Below are 21,341 nucleotides of genomic sequence, written 5' to 3'. Positions count from 1 at the left end.
TTAATGTCAGTTTCATACGATTCTACATTATGTCCAGAAAAAATAATGGTGCTATCATCTGCAAAGAGAACCATCGGGTGTACCGTGGCTTTAGGCATATCATTAATGTAAATTAAAAACAATAGTGGGCCCAACACACTTCCCTGGGGTACCCCATAACAAATGTTCCTAAAGTTAGATGAGTAGGTTTCCTCTTTTTTCGTACTGGGAGATATTCTTTTAATTTGTGTAATTTGTTTCCTGTCCCTCAAGTAGGAACGGATTAGACTGAAAACATTACCGCGAATTCCATAAGCATGTAGTTTGTCTAAGAGAATATTATGGTCAACAAAGTCAAACGCTTTTGACATGTCCATATATAAAGCGCATGTAGGGATTTTTTTGTCCATGTTATTGATTACCTTTTGTACTAAATCAAAAATTGCCAAATTTATCGATTTTTCCTTTCGAAACCCTTTTTGTTCGTTTGCATATAAGTTTTTTTTTTCAAAGTAATTATAAAGACTGTTGTATATAACTTTCTCTATGATTTTGGCAAAGACAGAGATTAACGCAATAGGCCTGTAGTTCTTCATGTCATATTTATCCTCCTTTTTATAAAGAGGTTTCACAATGGATACCTTTAGTTTGCTAGGAAACTCACCATGCTCAATACATAAATTTACTATATGGCTGAGTATAGGAGAGATAATATCAGATGTTTGTTTTATTATTTTCGTATGTATACCATCGTATCCAGTGCTATTAGTATTTTTTAAAGAATTTATTATTAGCTTTATGTCATCAGGATTAGTCGGTTTCATAAATAGGGAGTTAGCATAGTATGTCATTGTTTTCTTATAGTTATTTTTGTTGCTAGTGCTATTATGAGGAATAACAGGACGAACTTGGTCCACGAAATAGTTATTAAATTCCTCTGCAATATCTTTAGGATGTGTAACTGTCTTTCCATTGGATACAATTTGCTTAATGTTTTCAGTAGGGTACCTAGCCTTAGATGGGTTAATAATTTTCCAGGTGGCTTTTGTTTTATTCTTTGATCGTTCAATATAGCTGTCATTTTTGGATCTTTGAACACTGCTTATAATTCTTTTAAGATGTCTGGAATAACATGTTAATTTTTCTTTTAGGTCAGGGTTTCGTGTCAGTCTATATTTCCACAACAATTCTCTTTTCCGTTTACAGCAATTTTTAATACCATTTGTTATCCATTTAGGTTTAGTCGTAGTGTTAATTCTATTTCTTTTCTTAGGAAAACATAATTTATAGAGTAGGTCAAATATCTCAAAGAAACTATCAAAAGCTGCATTTGGATTGGCTGCTGAAAATACATCACTAAAACTAATATTACGTAGACAGTCTATGAATTTGACAATGTTTTGTTCTGATAAATCAATTTGTTCTACAAACCAATATGGAATGGAGCATGTTTTCTTTACTGGACATTTCACTTGGATATGGTATAGAATCTAGTACAGAGCCATCCATTACAGCGGTTTTAGCAAGCTTATCTACTGCCTCGTTTCCTGCTAACCCTACGTGGGAAGGAATCCACTGTAATTTGACAACCTTAACGTTACAAATAAACTCATGAATCAACTGGAGAGCCTCATACGCAATAGGCATGCCTCTTTGTCCATAAACACAACGATTAAGGTGTTGAAGTGAACTCTTTGAGTCAGACAGTATCACAACTGGAGCACTATTAACTAGATTCTTTGCATAACACAGAGCTTCTTTAATAGCTACAAGTTCAGCTCGCATAACGCACGCGTCATCATGAAGCGACCACATGAGTGAAACATTGCACTGAGGATCAAACAGAGCTGCTCCAACACCTTGTACACATTTCGAACCATCAGTGTATATTTTATAAAATTGGATATACTGCTCAGTAAGCACTCTCAATGCAGAATTTCTTAAAGCCTCATTCTGTTGATGCCGCTTAGGAACATCAATATAATCAATACTATCCTTTATACATGACCTGGTGTCGACCGAGGACACCCACATGTTCAAAGAGTACATATCCAATTTGTCACAGTGATGCACAGGTAAATCTTTCCATTCATCATAGATGTTTGCTAACAAAGGAAATTTTTTATCAGAAAATAGATTACGTTTAGCCAAAATGCTCTGTAACGCGGAAATAATGGGGCTGTTTGATCTTGATCTTATTCTTAGAAAAAATCTACAACCCAACCAATAACGACGCACAACCAGAGGAGGAATGGAGAGTTCACTTTCCATAGCTATAACAGGGGTGCTGCGAATGAAGCCTCCGCACACACGCAAAGCTCTATTTTGTAAAATATCTAATTTCCGTAAATGACAAATTTGTTTGGTTTAAGAAAGGTTCTAATGGGATTGGCAGCTGTCAAAGGTTTGCAGAGATGGCGCCATCATAGCTTGCCCCTTTTTTTATGAAATTTGGCTTAAAGGGCCTGGATCCAAGGCATAAAATTCCATTAAAAAAAAATTGATAATTCTAGGGATTGACAGGGCAAGCTATGCTGGCGCCATCTGCAAAATACTTCGACCAGCCAACCCCTTTAGATTGAAATTGAGTGTGCATTGTAATGCACATGAGGATATACACTCGGGTGCAAAGAAATCGGACCACCCCAGCATTTTTATCATTTTTTCAATTTCTGTAAAAACTGTATGTGCTACTGTGACATATTATATACCTAATGAAAGGTTGGCTTTTCCTCTATAAATTGATGTGCTTTTCACAGGTTTACTTCCAATATTTTCAGGCTTTCAGGGCTAAGAACTTTGTCACCCTAAAAATGCATACTGGAGTGAAACTTATGCATAATGGGAAAACTGCGATTCTAAAGATATCAAGTAAAAATTAAAACAATTTTCAGCATTTTAATACCGTATATTGCCTCCTCTAGCCCTACGATATGCAGTCATTCGGTTTTTCATTGATCTTATGAATTTTTTTACAGTGTCTTGAGGGATGCCCGCCCATTCTTCTTCGATCGCAGTCTTTAGCTCCAGTAAGGATTCAGGGGCGGGATTTCTGGCCCGGATTCTTCTTTTCAACTCGTCCCAAATGTGCTCGATCGGGTTTAGGTCAGGACTGCGAGCTGGCCACTCCATGACTCTGATGCCGACCTCCTCCAAGTACTCCTTAGTGATCCGGGCTGTATGCGGCCGAGCGTTATCTTGCATGAGGATGAACTCATCGCCGATATAACCCGCAAATGGGACCACATGATCAGCCAGGATTTCCTCCACGTACCGACGTGCAGTCAAACCGCCTGAATTCGGTCTGGTACCTGGCCCTGTGATGAACACAATGTCCGTCTTCGCTTCCAAAGAAATACCAGCCCAGACCATGATTGACCCCCCACCATAAGCAACACGTTCCTCGATGCAGCATTGAGAGAACCGCTCCCCAGGTCTTCGGTAGACTCGTACCCGTCCGTCATTGCCAGACAAAGTTATCCTGCACTCGTCGGAAAAAAGTACGGAACTCCATTGCTGAAGGGTCCATTCTTCATGTTCGCGAGCGAAGACGCGTCGTTGTCCACGATGTATTGGGGTGAGTTTTGGGCCATTTGCAGCTCTGTGAGCTGTCAATTCCTTCTCCTTCAGTCGTCTTCTAACTGTCCATCGGCTGATAGACACATTCCTGGTCTCTAGGAGCTTCTGCTGAAGCTGAACGGCATTCAGTCGACGATTTCGTAGCGAGGTAAGAACGATGAAACGGTCATCTCTCTCAGAAGTGATGCGAGTTCTGCCAGTTCCGGGTCTTCTGGATAACGTCTGATCTACGCGGAATCTCTGGAAGACACGTTGAACCGATGACTTCGATAGGTTGAGTTGTCGAGCCACTGCACGTTGACTAAGCCCTCCCTGCAATAGGGCAACTGCTTGGCCGGCTTCAGTCGAGGTAGTATCCATTTTTCTCCAGTTTTTCCAGGTTCAGGCGATGAGAGTAGTGTTCAGGAAGACGTACCAATCACGAATGATGCATAAACAATGATAATGACTGTTTTTATACCTAATGATAAGTGGTCAATTAGTGCATGCGCTAATGAGGCAGTTGGAGGGGGGTGATTTCCAGGCCCATATTTTGCACAATATCCATCCCCACCCCTGAATATTGATGTCATTTGATAGGGCAGAAAATTATCTACCACGTGGTATTTAAATTATCATGATCGAGGTTACAGTTTTTACACAAATTGAAAAAATGTTGAAAATGCTGGGGTGGTCCGATTTCTTTGCACCCGAGTGTACATGTATGTATGTTAGTCTCACCTGAAGTAGTATTAGTTTATGAACCCCTGTAACTTTAACCCTAGAGTATTCACACCTTCCTGTGAAACTTGAGTGCTTGCACATGGGGAACATTTTGCCATCCATACTTAAACATAATTTAGAATAGAATAGAATAGAAGCTTACGCTATTATTAACGCCGCTCCAATATTATTGCGGCGCTATGCGACGTAAGCGCCAGCCGCCATAAGGTACCTTTTGCCGTGGGACGTCACATATGTACTGTAAAACGTTGTATGTACACGTGCGAATAGGTAATTCGCAACTCATGTTGATTTAAAACACTCCCTTTGGTCGTGTTTTAATTTATCGCCACTCGTTTCGAATTTCCTCTTTTCCGCACTTGTATCGTAAATAACTATTTTCGTTTTAATAATGAATACATTAGTATGAAATAATTTAATGGTTGATTTCAGCTTCACACAACTGAGATCAACGATGGCTACGACTGGGGTCGGCTGAACCTGCAGTCGGTAACAGCCGAGTCCTCGCTGCAAGAGTTCTTGTCCACAGCGGAGCTGGCGCAGAGGGAGTTCACTGCTGAAAAGATGAACCTCAAATATGTGAAGTCTGTGCCGAGTGAGGTGGAGGCAGCCACTTCGCAGCCTAACTTTGATGAGCCACTCACAGTGCCTAGAAGGTCAGGATAGGTCTTTGAACAGATAATCATTTAAATAAATAAATAATAAATAAATAAATAAATAAATATTATAGGACATTTTTTTACACAAATCGACTAAGCCCCACGGTAAGCTCAAGAAGGCTTGTGTTGTGGGTACTCAGACAACGATATATATAATATATAAATACTTAAATACATAGAAAACAACCATGACTCAGGAACAAATATCTGTATCATCATACAAATAAATGCCCTTACCGGGATTCGAACCCGGGACCATCGGCTTCGTAGGCAGGGTCACTACCCACTAGGCCAGACCGGTCGTCATTGCAACTAAATAAGTCAAATTATGTAATTATAGGCGCCTAAACTTTCAACGATGGCATGGTAGACTTGGTCACTAGTGAATAGATTCAGGCGTTACTTTGCGGAAATCCATATTAATTAAAACCAAAATTTTACTTTGCTAATCCACGAAAAGATAATGTGCTAGTCGATCAGTGCTAACCCGTTATACTTACTTGCATATTTTTTACATGCAATTAAATAAATACGCAAATAAATATAACAAACCACCACCAAAAGAACAATATTCGACACGTGTTTCGCCTCTCTACGAGGCATCCTCAGGAGATGTTGACGGTCTGACGCCCGGCAACGGAAATTCCTATTTTTTCGTTGATTCCGTTGCCGGGCGTCAGACCGTCAACATGAGTAAAATTTTGGTTTTAACACTTTCGCAACCGGGCAAAAAACGGCGCACTACCCCAGAAACCGGTCGTCTATATCTGCGTACAAAACAACCCGCTGGGCGGGTTGTCCGGCATCTGAGCAAACATTACGAGTGCCTACCAGGCGGGTTCTCGGTAGTCAAAGTGTTAATTGACTTGGTCACTTTTTCTTTAGTATATTATGACATCTATCTCAGTTTACAGTTAATCATTATTATTTTATTTGTGATCCTAGACTATTGAATCAGGTGTATTCTAGGGAATCATCAAATTATAACTCATATCAGCTAGGTAAATAAACATTTTGTAGTAATTCATATTCATTCTTGTTTTTATTTTCCAGGCCAGCTTGGAGCCCAGGCATCACTGCAGAGGAGCAGATCAACCGCGAAAGAGAGTCATTCCTGGACTGGCGTCGCCACCTCAATGACTTACAGGTACACATTTGTTATTTTATTTAGCACCACAGACCACCTCAATTAAAATACTTTTTTTTTCCTAGCCTATATAATAAAATTATATATTTTATAAAATAAAATAAATAAAATATAAAAATCATTTATTGCAGATCTATGATCTATAGGATCCAATTACTAGACGGAGCACATAAGTCCATCGAGGTCACCACACATATGCTCTCTCGTACAAATTTAGTATGGCAGAGCGACCGCTTATTTCAGTTGCGTCCACAATTAGGACTACTACTCGAGTATTTTAAAAATATTTATAATTATTAAACTTTAGGGGTGTTCTTCGGTTACTATAATATAGAATGTATACTCTATTGTGCTGCTGTATTCGTATTATTTCATAAGTAAAATTGTACATATGTGGCCTACTGCTCTTTGTAAACGCTTCGAAATGTGGTGTCTGTGTAGTCTGTGTTTAGAACATAATTATAGTTCGTTTGCATTAAGAATGCAGTAAAATCATCATCGTTCGCTGGCCAAGCCACGCACGTAATCAATCGAATCGTTCCTGATTAGAAAATCACGTTCACAGTGACCAGGTGAAGGCATACTTTCTAATTAGGAACGATATGATTGGTTACGAGCATTGCTAGGCCGGCGGGCACTGATGATTTTACTGCATTCTTAACGCGCATGAATTATAGGGACCGTGCGCGTTGGAGGGTCTGCTATCTTGTGGCCTGAATCGGAAACATATGTCCCCATGTAGGTATATTGCCAAAGCAAGTGCTACCATCTACCGTTCTCGTCGGTACGTTTCCTTGTGCATAGTAGGTTCTGCCATCTTGTGGGGCTACATCGGAAGCATAAACGACACATTTACGCCTCGCGCCTAAAATCTGACGGCTCCTATGCTGCCCCCTATAGTTCATGCACGGGGCCCACTATACAAGAAAAATTGGCATTCAAATTTGAATAAATTTTATTAGATCGAATAGAATTGAAGTTGTTTCGTTTAAATCAATTGTAACGAAACAAAAGCAACTCTGTTCCGTTTCATAATTATTTCAATTTCATTGGGCGTAATTTGTACTACTGGGACACCAGAGGTTATAGACTCAGCCCGCAACTTCGTCTGCGTATAAGTCCTTAAGCCGCTCTCCACCTTCCTAACTTACTGCCTTACATTCAACCCCCATTTTAAAGCTTTAGCGAATTAATTTTGGGTTTAAAAAATACCATATATCCTTTTCCAGGTTATGAACTATCTGTGTACAAAGTTTCACCTTAATCAGCTGTTTTTCCATAATTGAGAAAAATACTCAATAATTAAATTGAAAAAACATTGCGGTAATCAGTCTTTGTTTGTAGGGATATTAGGGCCTACCGCTAACACCGAAGTTCGCAAATTTCGGGCATCTTTCTCCGTCACTCTAATTACGCCTTAAATGGACTAAAAGAGAAAGATGCTCGGAATTTGCGAACTTCTGTGTTCACGGTAGGCCCCGTGAGCCTATAACCATATTCAGCATTGTAATTTTCCTCAGGCGAAGCTAGGTGCAGCGCTAACGCCTTACGAACGTAACTTAGAGCTATGGAAGCAGCTATGGCGGACGCTGGAGAAAGCAGACGTTGTGCTCATACTATTGGACGCCAGGAACCCACTTCTGTTCAGGTTTGCTACATATGGTGATTCTAACCCTCAGAGAAGAGGCCACTAGGGGCCACTTGCAAACACCCCAGTAACCCGGGTACCCCAGTACAATTGCATGGTAACTCCAGGTTTTACCAGTTAACCACGGGTTAGTCTGCTATTTTTCAACAACTGATTAAAACTTTTAGAACCGCATTTGACTTTGATCCTTGTTCTTTCACTGATATGTGTTAAATTTATTAAATGTCAAAAAGTGTCGCGATCTACTCGAGTATAGGCCAAAGGTATGGCGCCATCGCTCGAAAAGATACCTTTACCCTATACCATACTATTGTTGAAAAAAGGCAGTAAATTTGCTGTGGCTACAAAAATTACTTTGTCAATCCGCCTCTATATCAAATTATCTTTGGTGGAATTAAGAATCTGGATACTTTACAGGGACTCACGTTCCGATAGAAAGTTCGAAGACTGCTAAACTTTCCACATGGAACGATTTCGGAAGTTTCTTGAGTTATCGTATTCATTCCAAAACTTACTTGAATAGGTACAACTTTTTAGAAACCTTCAACTTGCCCATCTAAACTTACAGGTGTGCCGACTTGGAGAAATACGCGAGTGAGCAGAAATGCAAATGTATCTTACTTCTCAACAAGGCTGATTTGACCACCGAGTATGAAAGGAAGGTGTGGGCAGAGTATTTCGGCAAAGAGGTAAGTTTTAAGTTTCACAGGATATGTAAAAGTAACTACAACATAAGGACTTTATGCCTCTTGTAATGAGGTTTACCAATGGGTTGTTAACAGTGTGGTCGATCGTACTACATATAGAATTCATACTGTCAAAATAAAAAACCGGCCAAGTGCGAGTCGGACTCGCGCACGTAGGGTTCGGTACCATTACGCAAAAAATGGCAAAAACATTACGTTTGTTGTATTGGAGTCCCACTTAAATATTTATTTTATTCTGTTTTTAGTATTTGTTGTTATAGCGGCAACGGTTCTACTACGACTATCACGGTTCATGATGGCTAATCTACACGATGGGCCAACGCCGGCCACTCCATGGGAGCAAGTGATATTGCTATCTCATTCTACCGCATTGCTGCGTCCCTTGGAGTGGCCGGCGTTGGCCCATCGTGTAGAGGAGCCATGAGATACAGCCTGGTGACAGACAGACAGTGGAGTCATTGTAATAGGGTCCCGTTTTTACCCTTTGTCTTGGCCTGCAATTGAATTGAATTGGTTTACCACAAATTCCTACCTCTTAAAAACTTTTCTTCTTACAGAATGTCCCTATAATATTTTTCTCCGCCGCAAAAGAAACAAACAAAGAGAGAAAAATCTCTGAAGAGAGTGAAACAGAAAAACCCAACTCAGACTCCGACACAGAGTCAGCCGATTCTGACGATGAAAAAGAAGCCCTAAGATCTACGGAAGAAGATATAGAATTGTTTAAAAAGCAGATCCAAGATCTCGATAGTGCCGTCTCTAGTACTGCTGATAGATTGAGCAAGATACAAGATAGTTTAGACACGGTTCTAGAGAGTCTACGATTAGGGAAGCCGATAGAACCTTTGCAAAGTGGGGACACTACAGAAAATATTGAAAAGAGGGTGGAGAATTCATATGAGATTTTTGATAGAGATCGGTTGGTGGAGGTATTGAAAAAGCAGGAATTGAGCTATTTGAAGAACCCACCAAGGATAACAGTTGGTATGATTGGTTATCCGAATGTGGGGAAATCGAGTACTGTCAATGTGCTGATGCAGACAAAGAAGGTAATTTTTTAAAATGTTAATAAGTAAAAGAAATCACTAGGTAAAATTCAAATGTGACGTCCCACGGTCAAAGGTACCTTATGGCGGGTATGGAGTTATGCATACCCCAGTAATCTACAATAAATAAGCTATCGATAACATAAAAGATCAACCTTCTAGGTTGCGTAGTTACAGAGATATGATTTTTTGAAAATAATGTTGTGAAATGAGCAACTTTACGATAGAGAAGTTTTAAGTTTAGCCGCCTAAAAAACTATGTTCCTGAAGTAAGTTACATAGTTGACTACAAATAATAATACCTTATATATCTGAGATTAAAAAAATATTGCGACTTGTTCTGTAATGCAAATAGAAACTTTTGATATCGACTGATTTATGTGTATACTAACCAATCTCTTGAAAATAAAGTTTTATTTCATTTTCACGAGTGATTGCAATGAGCTCGCAAGATTTCAATTTTATCTATTAGAAAACGACACTGACAGACAGTTTAAGCAAAAAACAATACCGATTTAGAGGTGAAAATGTATTTTCTGACTTTCTCATATAAAATCACAAAATTGAATATTTTTACTTTTAATGTGACACACAATCAATTTTTCTGAGCACATATGAAAGAAATTCTGTCATTCAAATGAAATAAATCCTAAAACCCCAACTAAATACTATATTTAACCCCTTATGCCACTTTAAACTTACATAACAATAACAGTATTTGCTCCATACATTTACGAAAAGGTACCTTATGGAAATAAATCTAATAATACATCACTACAAAATATCAATCATATTACAGTTTATCTTTTATGAATAGAAAATATTAATTTACATTAAACTGCCCCAAATTTTATTAGTTCTTCGTCATAATAATCTTAAAAAAGACCAATAATTTGTATGTAATGAAAAGGTACCTTGTGGTCAAGTTACATGACGAGGCATGATGATGATGGACCAGTTAGGATAAACTAATAATATTTTGGTAATGGTATAAATCGTCTATTTCTTATCAATAATATATTTCGGTTGCTATTGAAGATGAGCGGCATTGAGGTTCAATGACCTCAGATATTCCATAAGGTAATGCGTCGGGTATTGGCATTTTTCAGCAAACCAATGGCTGATTTACTGCATGCGACCAAACCAAATGAAGATCATTCTAGTTAAGAAAGACTTGACGAGAGTAACTTTGGTATAATAGCAGTCTACTTGGATTTGTGATGTCGGTCAATGTACGGTTATAATATTTGCGAGGCGCCCCAACCAGAACTGAAATTATCAAATTAGTTTTGCAGAATGCTAATACAGTTCTCTACCAAACTTCTTTTCCCGTATTGACTAGTTTTTTTGGGAATTTTCAATCTTTTTTCCATAAGGTACCTTTTCTACTAAACTCTGAGACGACATTACTAGGCTTATAACTAACTTATAACAACAATAAAAACAGGTAAACAAACGTTACGCATTAAGGTTTCAGATCACACAATAAAAAAAAAATTAGCATTTTTTCACCTCTTTACAAAACATTTAATATCTCCGAAACTAGAAACCCTCATAAGGTACCTTTTCCCGTGGAACGTCACAAATTATTATATAAAAATATATATTTTAGTTTTTAATTATTAGTCACGCGTATGAAATGAGCGCTGGTGGCCTAGCGGTAAGAGCATGCGACTTTCAATCCCGAGGTCGCGGGTTCGAACCCCGGCTCGTACCAATGAGTTTTTCGGAACTTATGTACGAAATGTCATTTGATATTTGCCAGTCGCTTTTCGGTGAAGGAAAACATCGTGAGGAAACCGGACTAATCCCAATAAGGCCTAGCTAGTTTCCCCTCTGGGTTGGAAGGTCAGATGGCAGTCGCTTTCGTAAAAACTAGTGTCTACGTCAAATCATGGGATTAGTTGTCAAGCGGACCCCAGGCTCCCGAGCCGTGGCAAAATGCCGGGATAACGCGAGGAAGAAGAAGAAGAAGAAGTCACGCGTATGAAATCTATTTAAGTATTGGCCCACCTTATAGTCTGTATCTTTAGGTATTTAAATAAAAGTTGTTATGTGTTGTCGAGGGAGTTAAAATAATGTAGACTATAAATACAGACTAAGTGTTTATTAACTAACTAAACCTAGACTTAAAACTATGTGGGCGCCAGGAGAGATTTTGTCCGGTGTCCGACAGGGTTTCTCTGCCTACCCGCTGCCTTTCTGACTAGCTCAGTCTATGCGCACTCTGTTGTGCGTCCATCAAAAAGGGCATTACGTTACGCTAAAACGAATACAATTAAATTTATTCTAACTGCAAAACTAATCGATGTTATACTTGATATTTGATTTTTACAAGACTTATACTATGACTTACCCCTTTTGTGGAATATTATGGCACTTAATTTCCAAAAGATAATCACTCTCACTAGTGTAGGGTTGCCATAAGTGTGGGGACTCAAACCGGGACATTTAAAGAAAACCGGCCAAGTGCGAGTCGGACTCGCGTCGCGTTTAAAGGGTTACACAATTTGTAACAATGTATTTTTTCATATGAAACGTGAGTGAAATGTCTATAATTATATAATTAAGTCCGACTCACGCTTGACTGCACATTTCTAATAGGTTTTCCTATAGATAGGTAAAGAACTATCTTGTTTTTTTTTCAAAATTTTAGCACAGTAGTTTCGGAGATAAATTTTCCATGTGTTTAAATTATTATTCATTGACCAGTCAAGCTACCATGTAGATTCAGGGTCAACCAGCAAAAAATGCGAGCGAAGCGAGCGCGAAATTTTTTTGACAAAATTGTGAAAGCGTGTTAAAAAGGCTGGGCCGGGCCTAAAAATCCGAAGTTCCCCAGTGAGGCTAGCTTTCATGCGAGGTCGAAGCCGTGCTTCAGGATAAGCTCAGCTAGAGCATCGACGCCAACCAATGTCCATTGTATTAAAAAGCGAAACCGTAGGCCGAGCTTGGCGCAGCGAGGTCAAAGGCTAAGCTGAAGAAGACGAGATTTGGAAGACAAACCAAAAATTTAGGTAAAATGTGAGGCTGAAGGTCGAGCTCAGAAATCTCCACATTACTTAATAAGCCCGAAGCGTACTTATAACCAGCGCGGTGAGCTTTCATGCGAGGCAAAAGGCCAAGCTTCTCAAATCAAATTTTTATATTTGTTAAAAATTAAGCGACACTGAAGGTCGAGCTGTAAGAAAGCAGCGCTAGTGTTACTCAACAATAATATGTGTCATATGTACAAGAGTTACTCGGAGGGCCGAAGTTCCATTGATGAGGTTTTAGGCCCTTGGGAGCCTGAAATTCGAGCTCTACATTACAGACTTTAAAAGCTATAAAATAACATAATTTACATAATCATCTAATTATTGTGTGTCTGAGAAACTGATATTGGACATTAGGTGAAAGTAGGTACCATAAAACATATTTTTTTAATTTTGGCCATATGAAACGTAGAAATGTAGGTATATTATTATTAACCAAGTCCAGCCCCCTACTAAATAACTATGATTTTTAAACCGGGACAATTTTCTTATCGGCCGGGACGCCGGGACACTGTGCTTCAAACCGGGACATGTCCCGGCGTACCGGGACGTATGGCAACCCTACACTAGTGGGATATCCAGATTTATGACCATAAATTTCGGTAAGCTATTTCGGAAATCTTAATCACTGCACCAGTGGAGGATACGTGTTTCGTGTTTCAATTCTATTTCAATTCTGTCGGTTATGAATTCAAACGCCAACTAAACAAAGAAACTTGTCCTTTAAAAATAAACAACTAAAACTATGAAAAAGTTCATCCACGGCGAGGATCGAACCTCAGACCTTCCGTTCACTAGTCTGAGCGCCTACCGCTGAGCCATAGTGACTGTTAAGAAAGCGGCGTAAAATGATCACCAGTTACGGCCAACTGTAGTACAATATAGTGATACAAAAGAATGTCAACCTTAGCGCTACGACGGACGGTCCACAATCACATGAATTTACTTGTTCATTACATGCCCCCTCCGTCAATAAAATAAATAAATTCGATTTATTTATTTTTTACAAAATAAGGCTTGAGGTCTTTAATGTGCCAGACCCCTATGCTCTTACCGTATTTATTATTTAATCTAAAAACAATGTCTGACAATTTTTCAACAATAATTGCTTTCTCGAATTTAGGCGCCAGTTTAGCCATGAACTTATTATTTGCATTCGACAGACATTTAGTACGTCTCCAGACTATATCTCCTAACTGAAATGTTCCATCTCGTCTTTTAGCATTATAGTGATTACTGCTCTTAAAATGACCCATTCTTAATTTTGCTTGCACCTGTTTAAAAATGTCATGTCTAGTTTTAAGGCTCTCTATATAATAGGTCCTATCTATTGCATCACCTACCCCTAGGTCCGACCCAGACGGTGTTAGTTTAGGCACTGCTAAACTTGAGACAGAGGTCTCCCAACCTAAAAACAAATAAGACGGGGTATACTCCGTCGTTTCATGCACCGCGGTTCTTATCGCATGACCTAACTCATCTAAATGACTATCCCATTCATTATGATTTTTAGAGTTTATATATGATGAGATCATTGTTCCAATTACGCGGTTGACCCTCTCTGTCGGGTTACTCTGTGGATGATAATTTGGGGTGTACGAAATCCTCACATTATACTTCATGGCCAGTTCCTTAAAAAGTTGAGACCCAAATTGCTTCCCGTTATCACATACAATAACCTTCGGAGCACCGTAAAGCAAAAATTGTTTCTCTACAATTTCACATAATTTATCAGCTTTGCCCGTACGCAGAGGAAATAACAAGGTAAATTTACTAAAAACACAAGTAATTACTAATAACATAGTGTTGCATTTTTTGCTTTTAGGAAAAGGACCCATATAATCCATAGCAATTTCTTGCCATGGGCCTTTGATTTCCCTATGCTGCCCCATATGACCTAAAGGCAATTTCTGTGAAACTTTACGACTGGCACAACATTCACATTCATTCACGTACCGCTTAACGTCCTCTAACATGTTATGCCAGTAGAATTTCTGTTTAATCCTAAATAAGGTTTTTCTTATTCCCAAATGACCAGATGTTGGAGTGTCATGGCATTCCTGGAGTACCTTTGCGCGCAACGATTCTGGCACAAACAATTTCCATTCGTCCTCCTTTTTCGGAAACTGCTTCATCAGTATCTTCCTGTACAGAAGTCCGTCAGTAGCTTTCCAATCCGAATCATGACCCTCTGCTGAAACCTTTGCCAATTTATCCTTATACCATACATCCTTATGTTCATCAGTGACTTCGATGAGATTTATGTCACATTCCGGTTGTGCTACCCCTCGGGACAACGCATCAGGCACTGTGTGACATTTCCCTGGTCTATGAATAATCTCAAAATCAAATTGCTGCAATTTCATAGCCCAGCGCGCCAACCTCCCATGCGGGTCCTTCATTTTATGCAACCAGAGTAGTGCGCTATGGTCGGTTACGACTGTAAAATGTGTGCCATCAATGTAAGATCTAAATTTCTCCACCGCATAAACTACACTCAACAGCTCTCGTTCTGAAGCCGAGTACTTCATTTCCTGATCATTCAATTTCCGACTCAAATACGCCACCGGACGCTCCTCACCATCCGTTTTCTGGCACAGAACTGCCCCTACCCCCGTATTTGAGGCATCACATTGAATGATAAATGGTTTTGTGTAATCTGGACAAGTTACAACCGGAGTTGACGTAAGCAACGTCTTAAGATTTGACCATGCTGCTTCTGCTTCTTCTGTCCAAGCTAGCTTCTTTGTCTTCTTACCTTTTGTTAGATCATGTAGTGGTGCTGCCACCTCTGCAAAATTTTTCACAAATCGTCTGTACCAGCTGGCGAGTCCTATAAATCGTTTCAGTTCCGTAAAGGTCCTTGGTCTAGGAAAATTTAATATCGCCTCTACCTTTTCTGGATCTGTTCTGAGTCCATCCTTATCTATAATATAACCCAGATACCGCAGACTAGGCCTTGCAAACCTGCACTTGTCTACGTTGATTGTTAAATTAGCACCCTTTAACCTCGCCATAACTTTCCTCAAAAGAATCACATGTTCCTCAAAGCTGGCTGAACATATCACAATGTCGTCAAGATAGGCCCAAACCTTATCACCTTCTGCATGAAACAAAATATCCATGAGCCTCTGTTGGGTCTGCGATGCATTTACGAGACCAAAGGGCATAACCTTAAATTGGAAGAGACCTCTTCCCATGACCGCAAAAGCAGTTTTTTCCTTACTGCTGCCTTCTAAAGGTATCTGCCAAAAGGCCGACTTAAGGTCGATTGTACTCAAAAATCTGGCGTTGCGCAAATTGTCAAGAATGTTGGTAACCCTTGGTAAGGGGTACGTGTCTCTTTTTGTAACACGGTTAAGCTGGCGACTGTCCAAGCAAAGCCTATTGTCCCCGTTTGGTTTCTTCATTATCAGAACGGGCGAACACCATGAGCTATGAGAAGGCTCCACAACATCTTTAGCCAACATCTCATCCAACTCTTTTTGTATTTCCTTATTTATGACCGGTGAAAAGTTGTACTGCCTCTGGTGAATCGGTTTATTATCTGCCGTATCAATATTGTGCTTTAATATTCCTGTTCTCCCTAGACCAACGCCCACTGATAGTTTCATCTCTTCAATCACATTGCCTAAAATGTCCTGTTGCTGAAGGGTTAGGTCCTCTCTAGCCACTATTGCTGGAAAATCAGTTTCTATTGCCCCTATCTCTGCTTCACCACTGCTAAGCAGCCTGTCACTCCTAAACTGCAACTCTATCCCAAATTCTTTAAAAAAATCCTGGCCTAATATTAACTGTTGTCCTAATGATGGCATTATCATCGCTGGTACCACCTTGAATTGATTATCGAACACAACGGGCACGTCAATAATTTCGGAAACCTCATGTCTCATACCACCCGCTGTAGTTAAATCTGTCGTATCAATCTTAGTCGCTTTAAGACCGATCTTGCCCAGTGCCTCTGCCAAGGTTGGATTCATCACGGTACGCATTGCACCACCGTCTAGTAGCCCCACATAATTGTAACCTAAAATATCTAATTTTACATAAGACCTGTTGTCATTTCGTTTTCTTACCACTATCGGACATAAGTCTTCAACATCACGTGCAAAGAAATTTTTAACCGTCTCTAACCATGCCTGCCATTCGGAACTTTCGCGCTCAAGGGAGAAATTCAGTTGGCAGACTTCGAACTTCCCCCTTGATCGTTTCCCTTGCAGACACAGTCCTTTGAAGTCACGCCGAACCTTCCGCACCTGTAACAAAATAGTCTCTGTTTCGGGACAGAGCATTCCCTAAAAATATGACCACTCTCACGGCAATTCCAACAACGCTTCACCGGCTGGCCAGAAGCACGACTCCCTGGAGACCTAACTTGCGCGATCTCTCCTATCTCCTTAACCTCCCCTTTTGGAGTGACCACACCAATTTTATAAGCCAAATCTGGCTCTAGAGTACCTGTTAGAGTCTTTGGCTGTTGAAAGTTATCACAGTTTATCTTGGTTCTTTCTACAATTCTCAGGACATTCACCATCTCGTGCACCGACCCAAAGTTGTCTCTGCAAATTGCCTGCTGATAATAAGGCTGCAGATTTTTGAGGATAATAAACACCTTTTCACTCTCCGGAATCTTATTTGGTAGCCGATTAAACATATTCTGCATTACAGAAATATAGATCAAGACTGGTTCGTTACTACCTTGGGTCCTAGCCCTGATCTCTGCCAGAAGTTCCTCCTGGTAATAAGGTTTCTGGAACGCCCGTTTCAACAGTATAACCAGTTCCTCCCAGCTGTCCACGTACTCCTTGTTAGCTCTGTACCAAATCAATGCATCCCCCTCAAAAAAATCAACAGCAGAACGCCACAAATCACTATCAGTAGCATTTCTCGCGTCCCTCAGCTCTAACACCCTTTCTAAAAATGCATTTACACTCATACTACTTCCCCCCGAAAACTTAAGCCCCCACTGATAAATTGGTACTAACTTGCGTTTCGGTACGTCCACATCAAAAGTCGACGATCGAGCTAACCTGGATCTACTGTCCCTACCCTCAAGCCATCGACTGCCTCCAAACGTAACATTACGGTCTTCTGCAACCTGATCTTTGCATACCGCCTGACCCCCTGACTCACTTCCAGCTTCCACAGAACTACCAGGTTGGCCTTCTAATTTCTGAATTATTTTCAGGCCTACCTCGCCTAATGTGGCCTGCAATAACTCCTTATCCGCAGCCGTCAAATTATCATCTTCCACAATATCATCCTGCCCCTCCAATTTATTCAATAAACCCTGACATTTTTGTAACAGAGCCTCTTTCTGAATACGATCATCATCAATGTCATGTTTAACTAAGACTAACCTATTCTGTACGTGATACAGCCTGGAGACTAAACGTTTGAATAATGTCTTGTCTGGCTTGCCTGTGAGCTCGGATATATAGTTCGAGAGAACATCTATTTTTGCCGCACAAATCTCTAATTCATATTTAACCGACTCCCCCTGAGTACCCTTAAGCTCACCCGCGGGTCCTAGAGCCTGACCGGACAACAACAATTCTGCCAATAATTTCTTAAGCACTGGCACTGTCGACTTTAATTGTACACCCCGACATGCCAGTTCAAATTCTAACTCATCTTTTAATAAATAGTTGGGATCCATATTTAAAAAACACCGTTATAAGCACCACACTAATAACCAAAATAGGCGCAACTTAATTCTAAATACACACTAAATCAATACAAACTGATGTTCTATTATATCCCACAAAGCCCAACACAAATCTTAAATTATCTAAATTAATATTAATAAAAAAAACACCAACCAAATAAATAACCAGAAGCAAGAATAAATCGTAAAAAAAACACTTAATGCAACTCCTAACCTAATCTTTAAAATCTAGTTTACAATATATAACTCACAAATAATTAAAATTAAAATCTAGTCTATTGTCTATAACTAAGAAATAAAACTAATTTACCCAATACAAATATCGTATCCGCAACAACAACGGCCGATGTAAAATAAATGCAAACACAAAAAGTTCACTGCAACGACCTTTGCCCTCTGTCTACCGCTCGACAACTAAACATACATTTTATCGTTGGGCGCTATTTGTTATGTGTTGTCGAGGGAGTTAAAATAATGTAGACTATAAATACAGACTAAGTGTTTATTAACTAACTAAACCTAGACTTAAAACTATGTGGGCGCCAGGAGAGATTTTGTCCGGTGTCCGACAGGGTTTCTCTGCCTACCCGCTGCCTTTCTGACTAGCTCAGTCTATGCGCACTCTGTTGTGCGTCCATCAAAAAGGGCATTACGTTACGCTAAAACGAATACAATTAAATTTATTCTAACTGCAAAACTAATCGATGTTATACTTGATATTTGATTTTTACAAGACTTATACTATGACTTACCCCTTTTGTGGAATATTATGGCACTTAATTTCCAAAAGATAATCACTCTCACTAGTGGGATATCCAGATTTATGACCATAAATTTCGGTAAGCTATTTCGGAAATCTTAATCACTGCACCAGTGGAGGATACGTGTTTCGTGTTTCAATTCTATTTCAATTCTGTCGGTTATGAATTCAAACGCCAACTAAACAAAGAAACTTGTCCTTTAAAAATAAACAACTAAAACTATGAAAAAGTTCATCCACGGCGAGGATCGAACCTCAGACCTTCCGTTCACTAGTCTGAGCGCCTACCGCTGAGCCATAGTGACTGTTAAGAAAGCGGCGTAAAATGATCACCAGTTACGGCCAACTGTAGTACAATATAGTGATACAAAAGAATGTCAACCTTAGCGCTACGACGGACGGTCCACAATCACATGAATTTACTTGTTCATTACAAAGTAAACAAACAATTTGTACATTTTCGGGTAGTTATATAATTTATTGGTTAACCAACCCAATACAAAACCGCCTGGATCAGTCACTGAACGACCTGACTTTAACCTAGACATTATTTGATCGTGTAATGTTTTCATCTAGCCTCAACTAGCTTAAGGAGCCATTTAAGGGGGGAAATTGTTTACTATTATTTAAATACCTAAAGATACAGAGTATAGTTAAAGGTACAACTTAACAAACAATTGATTAAAGATAGAAGTAGACAACAGGCGGCCTTATAGCTGAAGAGCGATCTCTTCCAGACAACTTTAGCCTTTTTTAGTATATTATTTTATTTATGATTTTAATATTTAAGCCCATCAGCGGGCTCAGCACGGTTCCATTTTTATCGACTATCACTATGCGCGTCCCTTTCGCACTTACAAACTTGTTAGAACGTGACAGGCATGGTGACAAGGGATAAAAACGCGACCGTGCTAAGCCGCCTGGAAGAAGTACAATATGTTGATTTTAACTAACACGATTTTCACTCATACTTTTGGAACTAACACGGGACTGCCTGTCTGCCTGTGACCACAAACGTAACGTCACGTTCGAAACGTCAGGCCATAAATAAACGTAAGTTATTCGCGATTAAGTCCCGTGTTAATTATAAAAGTCCATTATGTCTAAATAGTTATAGCAAACTTGGCCTTTATACTTAATTTAATTCTAGGTGAGCGTGAGCTCAATGCCCGGCCACACGCGGCACATCCAGAGCTTGGTGTTGGACGGAGACCTGCAACTGCTGGACTGTCCCGGTCTGGTCCTGCCTGCATACGCCGTGGCACCAGACTTACTGCTAACGGCTGTTTTGCCTATTGACCAGGTAATCATTCGTTTTTTACGATATAAGAGCGAATTGATTATTCACACGCGGCACATCCAGAGCTTGGTGTTGGACGGAGACCTGCAACTGCTGGACTGCCCCGGTCTGGTCCTGCCTGCATACGCCGTGGCACCAGACTTACTGCTAACGGCTGTATTGCCTCTTGACCAGGTAATAATTCGTTATTTAGGATATAAGAGCGAATTATATATTATATTTTTTATATTATAGGACATTTTTTACACAAATCGACTAAGCCCCACGGTAAGCTCAAGAAGGCCTGTGTTGTGGGTACTCAGACAACGATATATATAATATATAAATACTTAAATACATAGAAAACAACCATGACTCAGGAACAAATATCTGTATCATCATACAAATAAATGCCCTTACCGGGATTCGAACCCGGGACCATCGGCTTCGTAGGCAGGGTCACTACCCACTAGGCCAGACCGGAATTACTTATTCGCACGTGTATCATACAACGTTTTACAGTACATGTCTCTTTAAATTTTCGACGTAGTTACGTAATGTGCACAGGGTGTCGTAATGGAGTACCACATGTACTGTAATAGTACATCACGATACTTAAGTTCGAAAAGTAGGAATTTCGCAACGAGTGGCGATAAATTGAAACACGACCGAAGGAGTGTTTTAAATCGACACGAGTTGCGAGTTACCTTTTCGACGTTTTACAGTACTTACATATGGTCCTTTAAATTTACGACATAGGCACGTATTGTGCTAATTACCACACTAGGGCGGTAAAGTAGTACCATATGTACTGTAGTATATGTAGTGTTTTATATTATGTTATCGTTTAAACGTTCTGAGTAATGTTTCATCTTATCTAGTTTTGCCATTTATATAATTCTACCTTTTGTCCAGATGCGGGCTCACGACGCGGCGATGGCGCGGCTCTGCCAACTTGTTGGCAAACATGTGTTCGAGCAGAAATACGGACTTTTGTTGCCGCAAGACGATGGCGAGCTCAACTACAAGCAGCTACTTACCGCACATGCATGTGAGTATACTTTCGAGGTTTAAAAAAGAAAACATTTATTTCAAACATATGTCCAGTAGG

At 39.8% G+C, this 21,341-nt stretch overlaps 1 protein-coding gene across 1 annotated transcript in view; it reads left to right on the top strand.

The window, feature by feature from the left end:
- LOC134795297 (large subunit GTPase 1 homolog) overlaps window positions 1–21,341 on the top strand; it is a 31,551-nt gene that overhangs the window by 4,146 nt on the left and 6,064 nt on the right. Inside the window, exons 2-8 of the mRNA XM_063767109.1 lie at window positions 4,714–4,937; window positions 5,994–6,087; window positions 7,608–7,735; window positions 8,304–8,424; window positions 9,000–9,491; window positions 20,102–20,254; window positions 21,146–21,281. Coding sequence (XP_063623179.1) covers window positions 4,714–4,937; window positions 5,994–6,087; window positions 7,608–7,735; window positions 8,304–8,424; window positions 9,000–9,491; window positions 20,102–20,254; window positions 21,146–21,281 — 1,348 coding nt within the window. The remainder of the gene's footprint in view (window positions 1–4,713; window positions 4,938–5,993; window positions 6,088–7,607; window positions 7,736–8,303; window positions 8,425–8,999; window positions 9,492–20,101; window positions 20,255–21,145; window positions 21,282–21,341) is intronic.

The sequence above is a fragment of the Cydia splendana genome, chromosome 12, assembly GCF_910591565.1.
Source record: "Cydia splendana chromosome 12, ilCydSple1.2, whole genome shotgun sequence".
In the NCBI taxonomy this organism is placed as follows: domain Eukaryota; kingdom Metazoa; phylum Arthropoda; class Insecta; order Lepidoptera; family Tortricidae; genus Cydia; species Cydia splendana.
Note: the sequence above shows the minus strand (reverse complement) of the source record. Positions and strands in the feature narration are given on the sequence as shown.